Source organism: Symphalangus syndactylus, chromosome 14 (assembly GCF_028878055.3).
Source record: "Symphalangus syndactylus isolate Jambi chromosome 14, NHGRI_mSymSyn1-v2.1_pri, whole genome shotgun sequence".
Taxonomy (NCBI): Eukaryota; Metazoa; Chordata; class Mammalia; order Primates; family Hylobatidae; genus Symphalangus; species Symphalangus syndactylus.
In genome coordinates, this window is record NC_072436.2 from 46658879 (window position 1) to 46674496 (window position 15618).

At 38.4% G+C, this 15618-nt stretch overlaps 1 protein-coding gene across 1 annotated transcript in view; it reads left to right on the top strand.

The window, feature by feature from the left end:
- LOC129462958 (E3 SUMO-protein ligase RanBP2-like) overlaps window positions 1-15618 on the top strand; it is a 62022-nt gene that overhangs the window by 24245 nt on the left and 22159 nt on the right. Inside the window, 11 exon segments of the mRNA XM_063617045.1 lie at window positions 1172-1259; window positions 3369-3578; window positions 5444-5625; window positions 5710-5885; window positions 6052-6175; window positions 7167-7325; window positions 7592-7726; window positions 7985-8131; window positions 9073-9252; window positions 9345-9428; window positions 12896-13031. Coding sequence (XP_063473115.1) covers window positions 1172-1259; window positions 3369-3578; window positions 5444-5625; window positions 5710-5885; window positions 6052-6175; window positions 7167-7325; window positions 7592-7726; window positions 7985-8131; window positions 9073-9252; window positions 9345-9428; window positions 12896-13031 — 1621 coding nt within the window.

Consider the following 15618-nt stretch of genomic DNA (forward strand, 5'->3'; position numbering starts at 1 on the left):
TTTGATGATTTCTTTTATAAAATAATTTTAATATTTGAAGGCAGCTGTCACGTCTTCCCTTCGCCATTCTATTCATCATGCTTTAATTTCCTGGTTGTCCCATTTATTCCAGTGCTATCCCATATTATCCATACTCTGAAAATGTGTTATCTACAATGTGGCATTTCCAAGTGTCATTTCACCTGTACTTTTTAAAGTAGGGTGTCATATCTACTCAAATAGGACAATATCTGCTGTTGTCCTATTTATGCAGGGTAGAAAAGTAATGTAATTAAATTTTCCATTTCTCTGAATGTAACATGAATGTGCTTTTAGGAAACTAATTTCTCAGAACTGCTCTGTGTATGCTTTTTTTCCTTCTTCTTCTTCTTCTTCTTTTGGAGATAGGGTCTCACTCTGTCACCCAAGCTGGAGCACAGTGGCATGATCATGGCTTACTGCAGCCTTGGCCTCCTGGATTTAAGTGATCCCCCTGCCTCAGCCTTCTGAGTAGCTGGGACCACAGGTGTGTGCCACCACGCCTGGCTAATTAAAAAAAAAATTTTTTTAGAGATAGGGTCTCACTGTGTTGTTTAGGCTGGTCTCAAACTCTGGGCTCAAGCGATCCCCCCAGCTTGGCCTCCCAAAGTGCTGGGATTACAGGTGTAAGCCACCATGTCTGGCCCCTCTTTTTTTTTTTTTTTTTTTTTTTTTTTTTGAGATGGAGTCTCGCTCTTTCACCCAGGCTGGAGTGCGATGGCACAGTCTCGGCTCACTACAACCTCTGCCTCCCAGGTTCAAGCTATCCTTGTGCCTCAGCCTCCCGTGTAGCTGGAATTAATAGGTGTGTGCCACCACGCCTGGCTCTTTGCTTTTTTTTTTATTATTTTTAGTAGAGATGGTTTCACCATGTTGGCCAGGCTGGTCTCGAACTCCTGACCTCAAGTGATCAGCCCACCTTGGCCTCCCAGAGTGTTGGGATTACAGGTGTGAGCCACCACGCCTGTACCTGGCCTATCTTTCATAGGTTATATAAATTCCTTGGTTCCCAGTTTTTGCAGTCTTTTCCAATTCAGTTTAATTAATGGTTAACTGTTCATTATCAAAAAAGTACAGTGTAATAGATAAGACCGTGTTACTATTAAAAGTATGAGTATCATCAAATTAAGATTTTTGATTCTAAAATTATTAGGTTCCAAGACCAAAGATTAAATTAATAAAAGGAGAAGCTGGACAAAATCTGCTGGAAATGATGGCCTGTGACCGACTGAGCCAATCAGGTAATAGTAATATTAAACTAATTTAATTTAAAAAGAAAAAGGAATTTCGTTAAGGCATATCTTATGATAAAATCTTCATCTTTCCAGGAGATAATTTGTCAAAATAATTTCTTTTTGCCGTATCAGTTAAGAGCAATAGGTATGGAAGAGATGCGAAGAAATAGCACATTCTTTAAAAGAAATGAATATGTGATATTGTTTGTTCCTAGGTGGAGAGGATTTCTTAATTCTTTCTTTATCTGGCCGCTAGAGCCTCTATCCTGAATATTTAGTCACTTCCTGAACTAAGTATAATTATTGATTTGCCAACCATTTAACACCAGCTGCTTCTAAAAACACTGCTGTGGGGATATAAAGATGAAGAAGATATGGATCTGTCTTAAAGAGCTGAGAGCATAGTGAGGAAGAGAGAAGATATATACTTACCTTCTATTAGGCTCTTGGAATTTGTGGATTTTTTCCCCCATTTTTGGCTTGGGATGAATGCTAAAGGTCTGTTGCATATTACCTGTGATTTTGCTAAGATACAAACTTTAAGATAGGTGGCCATTGAGTCAAGCAGTGAACTGAAGAAACAATGCTTTCTATAAGGAGCAGTTTTGATATAAAATTGGATGAATTTTATAAAGAGCAAGATGTAACATTAAATCAAAGTTATTACAAGCTTTGGTGTATAGTTAGGCTGTTGGCCAAAGCTCACATTGCTCTTTTATTCCATAGCCCACTTTTTTTGTGGGAGTTAGACTTTCAGTCCTTAAAGTGACTTTCTACTTTTTTCCTTTTCTCTTTTCCTTCTACCCTTGCAGGGCTCTCATAAGTGCCTTTGCATGGTGTCACAGTTAGATAAGAATTGCCTGTATTTTTTTTTATGTCTTTGATCTGGGCATCCCAAGGGTGCCTCTGCAAGTGTGCTGAGACACAACTGTGTAGTGGTAACCAAACCTAATTGTCCAGCAGAATTAACTCGAAGGAGGGTTTTTTAAAAAAGTTCGATTGAAATATAATTCGCATACCATATGCTTCACCCAGTTAAAGTGTACAGTTCAGTGGCTTTTAGTATGTTCATAGAGTATTACCATTGTCACCACAATCAGTTTTAGAAGATGTTCATCACTCCATGAGGAATTCCTTACCTATTAGCAGTTACTCTCCATTTTACCCAAACTGCTCAGCCTTGGCAACCACTAATCTGTCTCTGTAGGTCTGCCTATTCTGAACATTTCACATAAATGGAATCATACAGTATGTGGTCTTTTGTGACTGGCTTCTTTCATTTAGCAAGGTTTTTAAGGTTCATCTGTGTTATAGCATGTATCAGTACTTTATCCGAGGACTATGATTTTTTGATTGCTTACTGTAAACCTATGGAATAAAAATCTCTAGGAATGAGGCCTGGAAATAATAATTTTTTTATTTTTTTTCCTGAGACAGAGTCTCACTCTGTTGCCCAGGCTGGAATGCAGTGGCATGATCTCAGCTCACTGCAAGCTCCGCCTCCCGGGTTCACGCCATTCTCCTGCCTCAGCCTCCCGAGTAGCTGGGACTACAGGCGCCCGCCACCACGGCCGGCTAATTTTTTTTTTTTTGTATTTTTAGTAGAGACAGAGTTTTACTGTTAACCAGGATGGTCTCGATCTCCTGACCTCATTATTCACCCGGCTTGGCCTCCCAAAGTGCTGGGATTACAGGCATGAACTACCGTGCCCAGCCGGAAATAATTCTTAAAAGCTGTTTAAAGGAGGATTCTGATCAGCCAGGTTTAGAAATCAGTGTATCAGATCAGAGAATAAGAGCTTGTCCCTGCTCTCCTATGGCCACTTAAATCCAGACCTTTTCATCTAAAATGCAAATATGTTTGGCTTTTTTCATACACATTCCTGTCTTTTTTCCCCCTTCTGCTGTCTTATGTGGATACTGAGAATATTAAACCTGTACTCTTTTCATTTTCTACATAAACACCCGTTTTGTTGTCCAGCTGTATTTTTTGGGTTGGAGGGTTAGGTCTGCAATAATCATGTTATTTCCCCTTTGGGTATACAAATGAGACAATGTGAGCAAATACAATCTGTATTTTTAAAGTGATGGAAATAACTTAAATTTTTTTTTCAGGGCACATGTTGCTAAACTTAAGTCGTGGCAAGCAAGATTTTTTAAAAGAGGTTGTTGAATCTTTTGCCAACAAAAGCGGGCAGTCTGCATTATATGATGCTCTGTTTTCTAGTCAGTCACCTAAGGATACATCTTTTCTTGGTAGCGATGATATTGGAAACATTGATGTACAAGAACCAGAGCTTGAAGATTTGGCTAGATACCATGTTGGTGAGTTATATGTTTCAGAGGAAACGGTCTCCGTCTTTATTATTATAAATTGCCCATAATCTTATTACACAGAAATAATGACAATATTTTCCTGTATTCCTTTCGTGTGTGGGTTGGGCTGGGGGGAGTTTGAATGTGGTGCTGTGGGGGTGGCATGTATTTTTTGTTGTTGTTGTTTTTGAGACCGCGTTTTGCTCTTGTCGCCCGTGCTGGAGTGCAGTGGTGCGATCTCGGCTCACTGTAACCTCTGCTTCCTGGGTTCAAGTGATTCTGCTGCCTCAGTCTCCCAAGTAGCGGGATTACAAGTGCCCGCCACCATGCCCGGCTGATTTTTTGTATTTTTAGTAGAGACGGGGTTTCATCATGTTGGTCAGGCTGGTCTCAAACTCCTGACCTCAGGTGATCCACCTGCCTTGGCCTCCCAAAGTGCTGGGATTACGGGTGTGAGCCACCGCGACCAGCCTTGTTGTTTTTTGAGACAGGGTCTCGCTCTGTTACCTGGGCTGGAGTGTAGTGGCATGATCGTAGGTCATTGCTACCTTGAACTTCTGGGCTCAAGGGATTCTCTTGCCTCAGCCTCCTGAGTAGCTGGTACCATAGGCACATGCCACTCTGCCCAGATAATTTTTTTTTTTAATTGGTAGAGACAGGGTCTCACTTTGTTGCCCAGGCTAGTCTCGAACTCCTAGGCTCAAGTGATCCTCCCGCCTAAGCCCCCCAAAGAGTTGGGATTAGGCCCGGCACAGTGGCTTATATCTGTAATCCCAGCACTTTGGGAGGCCGAGGCGGGCAGATCACCTGAGGTCAGGAGTTCGAGACCATCCTGGCCAACATGGTGAAACCCCGTCTCTACTAAAAATACAAAAATTATCCGGGTGTGGTGGCGTGTGCATGTAGTCCCAGCTACTCGACAGGCTGAGGCAGGAGAAACTCTTCAACCCGGGAGGTGGGGGTTGCAAGTGAGCCGAGATCACACCCCTGCACTACAGCCTAGGCGACAGAGTGAGACTTCGTCTCAAAAACAAAAAGTGTTGGAATTTCAGGCATGAGCCACTGCATCTGGCCATATTTTTCATCTAAATAGTTGTTTATGTATGATTTATCTTGCTTCCTTCATGAATTCTCTCCCATATTCTCTGTATTAAAACTATAAATATCACTTTTATTGGCAATATAATCTTTTTTATGAAGTAGTCATAATTTGCTTGCTACTTTCTGTTATTGGGCATCCAAGTTGTTTTCAACTTTTCCACTGTTAATAATCATACTCTGATAAAAACTTCAACAAAAAGTGTCTTCATTGCAAGTTATTTCCATAGAGATACCTAAAAACAGAATTACTGAGACAAAGGACATGAACATCTTTAAGTCTTGCAAATTGCCAAAATGACAGAAAGATTATACCTCTTTATGCTTCCAGAAGCGCATAACCTTTTCAATATTGACTTTCTTGTAGAAAACCAGATTACTGTACCGATGGATTAATATAGTGGTATTCCATTGCTTTAATGACTTAAAGGAAAACCCACTGTTTTGGGGTTTCTTATTGGGTTAGGTGTTCTTTATTTGGCTTTTGTCAGTTGATTTTGGTTTATTGAGTTCTAGTCAGTGTCATTTTTTAAGATAGACTTAAACATTCTTCATCACTACTATTTTTATTAAAATTTCTAGAAATAATCAAGTGAGAATGCATTTAATAAGAGCATGAGATTTTGCCTAACATAGAATTCCCTCCAGCTTTGATACAGAAAAGCTGTTATATAATTAAGATATATATAATGTGAATTAATTGTTTATGTTGACAAAACTAATGGCACAAAGAAAAATTTCAAACCCTTAAGCCAATTTCTTAAATTTTATTTCAGGTGCTATTCGAGCACATAATGGTAGTCTTCAGCACCTTACTTGGCTTGGCTTACAGTGGAATTCATTGCCTGCTTTACCTGGAATCCGAAAATGGCTAAAACAGCTTTTCCATCATCTGCCCCAGGAAACCTCAAGGCTTGAAACAAAGGCACCTGAATCAATATGTATTTTAGATCTTGAAGTAAGCAAAGATTTTAACAAATTAAATATTCTGCATTTTGTTTAATTTTTTTTTTCTAACTTAACTTTTCCTTAAATAAAACAGGTATTTCTCCTTGGAGTAGTATATACCAGCCACTTACAATTAAAGGAGAAATGTAATTCTCACCACAGCTCCTATCAACCATTATGCCTGCCCCTTCCTGTGTGTAAACAGCTTTGTACAGAAAGACAAAAATCGTGGTGGGATGCGGTTTGTACTCTGATTCACAGAAAAGCAGTGTAAGTAGTAAAACAAAAATATTGCTTTCACTTAGTGTGTAGGTTTTACCAGGGATTTAATCCTCATGTGAAAATTTAATTTGTCAGTGACCCATTAACATATATGTATGTAAGTGCTGAACTGTGTATTTAGAAAGCAATTTTAGTAAATTGAACTATTTTTTAGACCTGGAAACTCAGCAAAATTGAGACTTCTAGTTCAGCATGAAATAAACACTCTAAGAGCCCAAGAAAAACATGGCCTTCAACCTGCTCTGCTTGTACATTGGGCAAAATGCCTTCAGAAAACGGTGAGTTTTAAAGTATAAGCATTTTTAAAGAACATTACCTTAATTTTTTAAAATCATGAACTTTTATTGAAAGTTTTTTTGTTCTGAAAACAGCTTGGTCATATTATGACAGATGTGTTTTTTATTGCTACAAAATAGTTAATGTAGTTAAATATAAGCACTTAGAGGAGCAGTGCCTGGCACACAGTGAATGTTACGTATTAGCTGAGCTGTTACTGTTATTCCTTAATAATTAAGTTCTGATAATTATTCAGCCTGAAAATTAAAAAAAAATTAGCACAAGGCTTTGTAGGTAAGAGCGTTATAGATCTTTCTAAATATTTAAGGTGTGTTTTGTGTCACCATTAGGTGTAGATGGTCAGCCTTTTGAACAAACTGACACTACAGAAGAGGCAGGTTTCAGCTATCTAAAAATGGCAACTGTTAAAAAGTAGTTTGGATTGCTACGTTAGGGTGGTATCATTAGAAGCGTTTAAAAGTTGAGTGTAGAGTCCGGGCACGGTAGCGCACGCCTGTAATCCCAGCACGCTGGGAGGCCAAGGCGGGCAGATCACAAGGTCAGGAGATTGAGATCATTCCTGGCTAACACGGTGAAACCCTGTCTCTACTAAAAATACAAAAAAAAAAAAAAAAAAAAATTAGCCGGGCGTGGTGGCAGGCGCCTGTAGTCCCAGCTACTTGGGAGGCTGAGGTAAGAGAATGGCGTGAACCCAGAAGGCGGAGCTTGCAGTGAGCTGAGATCGTGCCACTGCACTCCAGTCTGGGCTACAGAGCGAGACTCTGTCTCAAAGAAAAAAAAAAAGTTGAGTGTAGAATGATCACTGGTATTAAGGTGGTTTAGTTATTACAGTATTTGGAAGTTGAACAAATGACTATTGAGGTTCCATTTGGTTTTGACTTGAAATTTTAGCCAGTTCTTACAACTTGTAAATTAACTAGATCTAATCATGCGTGTTCCTTAAAGTTGTGTGCTTTTAACTTTGTTTTTTAGGGCAGCGGTCTTAATTCTTTTTATGATCAACGAGAATACATAGGGAGAAGTGTTCATTATTGGAAGAAAGTTTTGCCATTGTTGAAGATAATAAAAAAGAACAGTATTCCTGAACCTATTGATCCTCTGTTTAAACATTTTCATAGTGTAGACATTCAAGTAACAGAGTTCCTTTGTGAATTCATTAGAGATGGGAATTTCCAGTTTATAAACAAAGACATGGAGCTATAAACTGCTTAAATTAATTGCCTTGTTATTTAATGGTAATCTTGTTTTCTAAGTTCACTAGCTCTCACAAATGAGATATGACAGAGAAGAGTAATGAGATGTTTGTCTCTTAAGATCATATAGAATCTTTGGAAAATCATTTGGGTTTTATATTCTGAGTATAAACAATTTGACTAAAAACTATTCTGTGTGTTTAGGCATCAGAAATTGTTGAATATGAAGATGCACACATAACTTTTGCTATATTGGATGCAGTAAATGGAAATACAGAAGATGCTATGACTGCATTTGAATCTATAAAAAGCGTTGTTTCTTATTGGAATCTTGCACTGGTAAGTAGATGTGGTACTTGAGCTAAAAGTTTTATTTATTTATTTATTTTTTTAAAAGACAGGGTTTCTCTGTTGGCCAGCCTAGAGTGCAGTGGCCCAATCTTGGCTCACTTCAACCTCTGCTTCCCAGGCTCAAGCGATTCTTGTGCCTCAGCTCCTGAGTAGCTGGGATTACAGGCGTGAGCCACCATGCATGGCCAAGCTCAAAGTTTTTTGTTTTAAAAACCTAATGATTTCATAAAAGCACTATTTGTATAGATTTTTCACAGGAAGGCAGAAGACACTGAAAATGATGCCCTTTCTCCTGAAGAACAAGAAGAATGCAAAAATTATCTGAGAAAGACCAGGGACTACCTAATAAAGATTTTAGATGACAGTGATTCAAATCTTTCAGTGGTCAAGAAAGCAAGTAGCAGGTTGTTGTATGTATGTTCTTACTGATAACCCACTGGTCAATGTTTTTGCGTTGGTCTTATATTTTGGTAATTTCAAAAATAGTAATACGTTGTTATTAATGCACAGAAGGGATGTGTGTGTCTAAATGCTTATATTTGCTTGCTTTGTCTTAGGTTTGGTGTGTCTTTTTAAACTTGGGAATCTAGGTATATGCTCTTAAAAAGTACTTCTTGGGGAATTAGGAAAGATTTCTAAGATAAGACATTGATTTTGTTATCTTAGCAGTGTAATCAAAACAAATACTGTAACCTCAGGACTGATTCTTAATGAACTTGGCTGAAATTGAAAGTTGTTGCTGGCAACTTAAGAGCATTTCTTCTCATCCTCATCAGCCATTATGAACTCCCTTGTTTTCTTGCTGTCAGCTGTTTGAGATTGTCATGATGATGTTAAATTATGTCCAGTCTTCTGAGTGTTTTGTTGATTAATTTGTTTTACTACTCTTTTATTAGGATTTATGTTGTCTGGTGTATTGTAGCATCTGTATTTCTGTCACCATTGAAAATCAGTTAGAAAACATCAGTAACTTACTTTGTTCACTTGGAAAAGCTTTCCAAGTTAACATTCCTCTACCATTATCCTGGTTAACGGAAGTAATAGAAAGAGCATGGACTTTAGAATCAGAAGATGTTAGATTGTACAACACTTTTGTGTGTTCATGAAGAAAAAAATTACAGAATAAAGACAAAAAAATAAAAATAATAATACAAAACAACAGAAAAACAAAGAAAAGAGATAATTAAAAAACACTTTCACATGTATTATTATTTAAAGTGTAAAGTGCTTATTAAAGTGACAAATGTAAATAAAATAAAATATATCATTTTAGAGTTTTTACTTTGGGAATTTTTTGCAAATGAAAGCCCTTAATTAATATCTTTTATTTTTAGTTGCCTGTGCCCCTGGAGTCTGTAAAAGAGATGCTTAATTCAGTCATGCAGGAACTCGAAGACTATAGTGAAGGAGGTCTTCTTTATAAAAATGGTTCTTTGCGAAATGCAGATTCAGAAATAAAACATTCTACACCGTCTCCTACCAAATATTCACTATCACCAAGTAAAAGTTACAAGGTAAACAGGAAAGAATCAAATCATTTCATTGTGAAATTGTTTCTGTTCTAAGTGTTTCAAATACTGTTTTGTTATTTTTATTTTTTTTTTAGTATTCTCCCAAAACACCACCTCGATGGGCAGAAGATCAGAATTCTTTACTGAAAATGATTTGCCAACAAGTAGAGGCCATTAAGGTAAGTCACTTAATTTCTCTAGCTGTACTTTTTATTCCAAGATTCCTTCCCTGGCCACTCTCTCGCTTTTTTTCTGAAGCTGGTCAAAATGTCCCCTTGCCATCCAAATAGTATGGCAAGGGGACATTTTGGTCTTTTTTTTTTTTTTTTAAGACAGGGTCTTGTTCTCTTGTGCAGGCTGGAGTGCAGTGGTATGATCACAGCTTACTGCGGCTTTGACCTCCTAGCTCAAGAGAGCCTCTCGGCTCAGCTTGCCACGAAGCCAGGACTACAGACAGTCACATGCCACCAGGCCCAGCTAATTGTTGTATTTTTTGTAGAGATGGGATTTTGCCGTGTTGCCCAGGGTGGCCTTGAACTCCTGGCTCAAACAATCCTCCTGCTTCAGCCTCCCAAAGTGCTGGGATTGCAGGCGTGAGCCACTGTGCCCAGCCTGCATACCTCGGTCTTGACCCTTTACCATATTTTGTTTTGTTTTGTTTTGAGATGAAGTCTCACTCTGTTGCCCAGTCTGGAGTGCAATGGTGCGATCTTGGCTCACTACAACCTCCACCTCCCAGGTTCAAGCGACTCTCCTGCCTCAGCCTCCCCAGTAGCTGGGATTACAGGCACCCACCACCACGCCCAGCTAATTTTTGTATTTTTAGTAGACACAGGGTTTCACCATGTTGGCCAGGCTGGTTTTGAACTTCTGACCTCGGGTGATCTGCCCGCCTTGGCCTCCCAAAGTGCTGGGATTACAGGTGTAAGCCACCACGCCCAGCCCTTTACCATATTTTTGAAAGTACTTTATGTGTCTCTCTCATCTTCCACAAAATTTGAGACCTTCAAAGGTAGAAACTGTTTTATTTAAAATATAAGAGTTCCTGGCACAGAGAAGTTTCCTGAGTGATTGAACTACTACAATGTACTAATCATACTCTGGTCTATGAGTTAATTCCCAGATTAGCTGTGGATTACATGCGTTTCAAATGTATAGCTAGGAATTGAAAAGTGGTCTGAGCTTCAAAAAGTCTTACTGTATTTTAACACTTCCATATGAATTTGACTTAATTATGTAAGGAAATAGTTATGTATACATATCTTATTTTAACAGTAGGGTTCAAAGGAGCTTGACTTTTTTGGAATTGGAAATAAAAGTAGGTTCTTTCATGCTTATCAGGCAAGAACTAAATTACTCATACTGCTAAAGTTACACCAAGGATATGCTGATATGTGGCGATTATTACAGTGTGATCAGCAGTGTTTGCAACTTAAGGGAATACTATTTGGTAGGGAAGACATTTTTGAATTTGCACAAAAATTTTGAATGTTAATTTTATGTAGTCGTGGCCTATGATAATTACATACAATTTTGACTTAACATACAGGTTTCAGGCTCCCAACATTGTATTCTGTGGAAGTATAGTGGAGCACTAGTCCATGAGCTTGAAAAGCTTGGTACTAGTACTGACTCTGCCATTAATGAATGATCTTGGGCCAGTCACTTCCTTTGTGACAGTTTGGCTTCTTATCTTTAAAATGAGATAATTATTGAAGCCAGTTCTCATCACATTGAATGTTAAAAATTACGGACTGGGCGCGGTGGCTCACGCTTGTAATCCCAGCACTTTGGGAGGCTGAGGCAGGCGGATCACGAGGTCAGGAGATCGAGACCATGGTGAAACCCTGTCTCTACTAAAAATACAAAAAATTAGCCGGGCGTGGTGGCGGGCGCCTGTAGTCCCAGCTACTCGGAGAGGCTGAGGCAGGAGAATGGCGTGAACCCGGGAGGTGGAGCTTGCAGTGAGCCGAGATTGCGCCACTGCACTCCAGCCTGGGTGACAGAGCGAGACTCCGTTTCAAAAAAAAAAAAAAAAAAAAAAAAAAAATTACGGTTACAGCAATGATTGCAAATTCAAAGCTCTGGTGCGGATACCAACACTGACCATAAAGTTTTCTAGGTGATTCCACTAGTTTCTTATTTCTTGGATGTGTATGTGTAGCATCTGGACTAGGTACTGTAGATGGATGAGTGGGGGAAATTTTATTTAGCTTGAAAATTGAGATAGTTTTGGACCCCATGGTTAGGTCTTTCTGGGAAATTTTTATTTGAAACACTTGTAGAGAAAGAAAGCAGACATGCTAGATCTGTCCCTGACCTCACTTGTTAGAACTGGTCGGATTCCTGGGCTGATACAGAGAAGTTTGAAACTTTTCAAAATTTACCTGTTTTCTGATACCACTACAATTTCTTTGGAAAAAGACAGAATTTCCTGTTAAGTGTCTGTTTTGTAAGGGGACATTTTGTAGGTTCTAGGGTTGGGTATGGTGCTGTCATTTAGTTTTCTTCAGCAGAGATCAGGTAGCCACATAGCTACACTAGACGGCGTTGTATCTATCTGCCATCTTGTCAAGGCAGCAGAGTTGTGTTAAGAAAACATTTTTGGAGTCAGATCTGGTTCAAATTCCAGCTGTTATTCTCTGCATCCCTTTCTCTCATTTTAAGATAGGAGCTAATATTGTTTACCTAACAGTGTAGATAGTATAAAAATCAAGAGTTTAAGTGCATTGGACATATTATTATATACATAATAAATTGTCTGCAGCTACTACTTTTTTTCCCTTTCCTGGTGGAGCATTTGAACATCACCTTGAGAATTAGTTGTATTGTGTTTCAGCACGGGGTTAAGTGAAAAGCTAATTTGGGGAGGTGATTTGGAATGTCAAGTAGTCCAGATTGCAGTGTAGAAAGAACACACTGAAAGGATGGTCAGTGTAATGTTAGAGGACTGTGAAAGTTGGGGAAAGAAGTTTAGTTTGTAGGTACTTGTTTTTTTGAGCAGGGAATTGTCTTGGCTGGAGGTGAACGTCAGAAAGGTTAATGTAGGCAAGTGTAGAATGGAAATGAAGGTGTGATCATTTAGGAGGTTATTTGTTTAGGTGAGAGAGTTAATGAAGTAGGTTTTGTAGTAAGGAATGAAAATGGGAGCAGATAAATTTTTAACAAATTAAGAATCATATTTTAAAATCAGCACCAGTTACCTAGAACTCATTGGCAAATAGAATCTTTCAAAAGATATAATCAGGTGCAGGCGTGGTGGGTCACACCTATAATCCCAGCACTTTGGGAGGCTGAGGCAGTGGATCACTTGAGGTCAGGAGGTCAGGAGTTCAAGACTAGCCTGGCAAACATGGTGAAACCCCATCTCTATTATTATACAAAAAATTAGCTGGGTGTGCTGGCTGACGCCTGTAATCCCAGCTACTCGGGAGGCTGAGGTGGGAGAATTGCTTGAGCCGAGGAGGTGGAGGTTGCGGTGAGCCGAGATTGTGCCATTGCACTCCAGCCTGGACGACAGATCAAGACACCATCTCAAAAAAAAAAAATCAGTTATTTAAATTTAAAAGAGTAAGTTTCCCAGCACTGTTTCTGGCATGATATAATTAAATGTTTAAAATTATTTGATTTTTTTTTCTTCCAATAGAAAGAAATGCAGGAGTTGAAACTAAATAGCAGTAACTCAGCATCCCCTCATTGTTGGCCCACAGAGAATTATGGACCAGACTCAGTGCCTGATGGATATCAGGGGTCACAGACATTTCATGGGGCTCCACTAACAGGTGAGCTAGCAAATGGATAATCGCATATTTTAGTAAAACTACTTTACTTCCCTCTTTTAAGTAGATAACTTGTGAAATCACCTTGTTTATATATGTTTGTTAATATACATGTCAACGTCTGTTTATATGTTACTTCAAAAGCTGTATTTGGTGTTATGGAGATTTTTATAACCCCAAGCAGAAAAAACGAGCTGTATGTGATCACGTGTATATAAAGGCTTAAACAACACTTAATCCACATCTCAGATGAGCTGAGATGAGATTATTCCTTAAATTGAAAAATGTTAATCAATAGAGTTATGCACTAAGAAATGCTTAATTAAGAACCTACACCTCTGGGGAATTATTTTGGTGATAATGATAAGAGGCAGGACATTATATAGGAAATCTTACTTAATTTGAAATATTATGGTTATATAGAGAAACAAAAGGAGTTTGGACCTGAGTCACACTGGGTTTTTAAGTTCTGCTCTATCACTTACTATAGTAGCTGTGTAAGTTAACCTATCTGAAATGTGGAGATAATACTTGCCTTACATAATTACCATGAGCATTTGTGTATGTGCAAGTGGGCATGGGTGTGTATCAGACATTTATAAGAGTATACAGTAAACAGTTAATGAACTAAGGTTACTAATAGTGTTTACTGTGGGTTGGCTATGTGCAAAAGCGCTTTGTGAATGTAATTTTATTTAATTACAGTAACTTAGAATGGCCGGTACCATTATTAATCCCTTTTTAATAAATAAGGACATAGATAAAGAAAGGTTAGGTAACTTACTCATTATTATACAGCTAGTTATTGATAGAGCCGAGATTCACACTCCAGTGGTGTAACTCCAAAGCACTTGCCAGTATAATACATTGCTCCCAGGCAGCCAGAAATAACAAAATTGTTCCTTTTACATAAGACAGACTTCTGAAATGGTAGTAGTAGTGCACTTTTTTTTTCTCTTTTGAGCCCAGGAAAGATTTATAATAAAATCTAGTTTAGATGAGCACATTTGTGTGATGGTTCATATAGTTAAGGCAACCCCACTAGCCTTTTATGATAATATCTTCTCAACACAAGCAAAATAACAAAATCTTTGTGAAGTCAAGCTTATTAAATGTCATAAGTCATAGATAAGTATATAAAATGTCTAACGTTCAAACCTTGTTTACTTAAAAACCTTATGCATCATATAGATCCTTGTAAGAGGATAAACAAACTGGCTAGCCTTTTCTGGGGCTTTTTTAGTGATGTGTGCAGTCAGTTATTTGGTGCCTTGTGGGTCATGATTTCCATTTCTTCTGTGTACAGGCATAAAAGGTCTTCTGTTCTTAGACAAGCATGTAAATACAACATTCTCATTGTCTCATTTTATTCTTGCAATGACCCTATGAAATGTGTAGAAGCAGCACATCCTCATTTTACAATTGAGAAACATGGAGACTCCAAATGGATTATTTACAGGTTCACAAAATAGCTGTGTGGCACTGAAAAGGCGAGAGCCAAGATCTCCTGATTTCTGTTCGTGTGTTCATAGATTCTTTTTCCTTAATAAAAGTAAACATATATCAAGATGGTCCTTGTTTTTTTAAAATAAGGTGATTAAAATTAAAGATAAATAAGCTCGGGCCGGGCGCGGTGGCTCACGCTTGTAATCCCAGCACTTTGGGAGGCCGAGGCGGGTGGATCACGAGGTCAGGAGATCGAGACCACAGTGAAACCCCGTCTCTACTAAAAATACAAAAAAAATTAGCCGGGCGTGGTGGCGGGGGCCTGTAGTCCCAGCTACTCAGAGAGGCTGAGGCAGGAGAATGGCGTGAACCCGGGAGGCGGAGCTTGCAGTGAGCCGAGATCGGGCCACTGCACTCCAGCCTGGGTGATAGAGCAAGACTCCGTCTCAAAAAAAAAAAAAAAAAAAAAAAGATAAATAAGCTCATAGGAGATATTCAGAAGTACGGAACAGGGTGAAGAAAACTAAAAACTAACCACCTTATTAACATTTCTTATATTTGAGGGCATTTCCTTCTGGTTCTTTCTCTATACATACAGTATTTTTTATGAGATTGTTACCATGTTACTATGTTGTGTGTAGATGAGCTAGCCTGTTTCTTAAATGTTACTTTAGTTCTGAGCATTTTTAAACTTAAATGTTTTTTGAATATTAATGAGTTCATGGTATCCCATCATATGGAAGTACTGTAAATTCTGTTCCTTTATTTATGTTGTTTCTGGTTTATACCATTACAAATTCTAGGACACTGTCCTGGTTTTGTAGGGTATTCAAAATATTCAGTTTATGCTCTTACCACTAGTATCTGATAGTGCCATCTTCTCACTTTTGCTAATGCTGACTTACTAGTTTATAAAATTCTTTGCCAATTTGTAGGAACAAAAGTGATATCAATTTTTAAGTTTTTTAAATACTAGTCATGCTCAACAATTCATGCAAATGGCTGTTGGTAGTTTTGCCATCTTCAACGTGGGTACCTTCCAGTTGTTTGGTTTCTTGGTAAAACTCACACAAAACAGATGGAGAAGAGTTTGTATATCACGTGAATGTTAATGTGATTTTTTTTTAAAGCCAACGAACACATT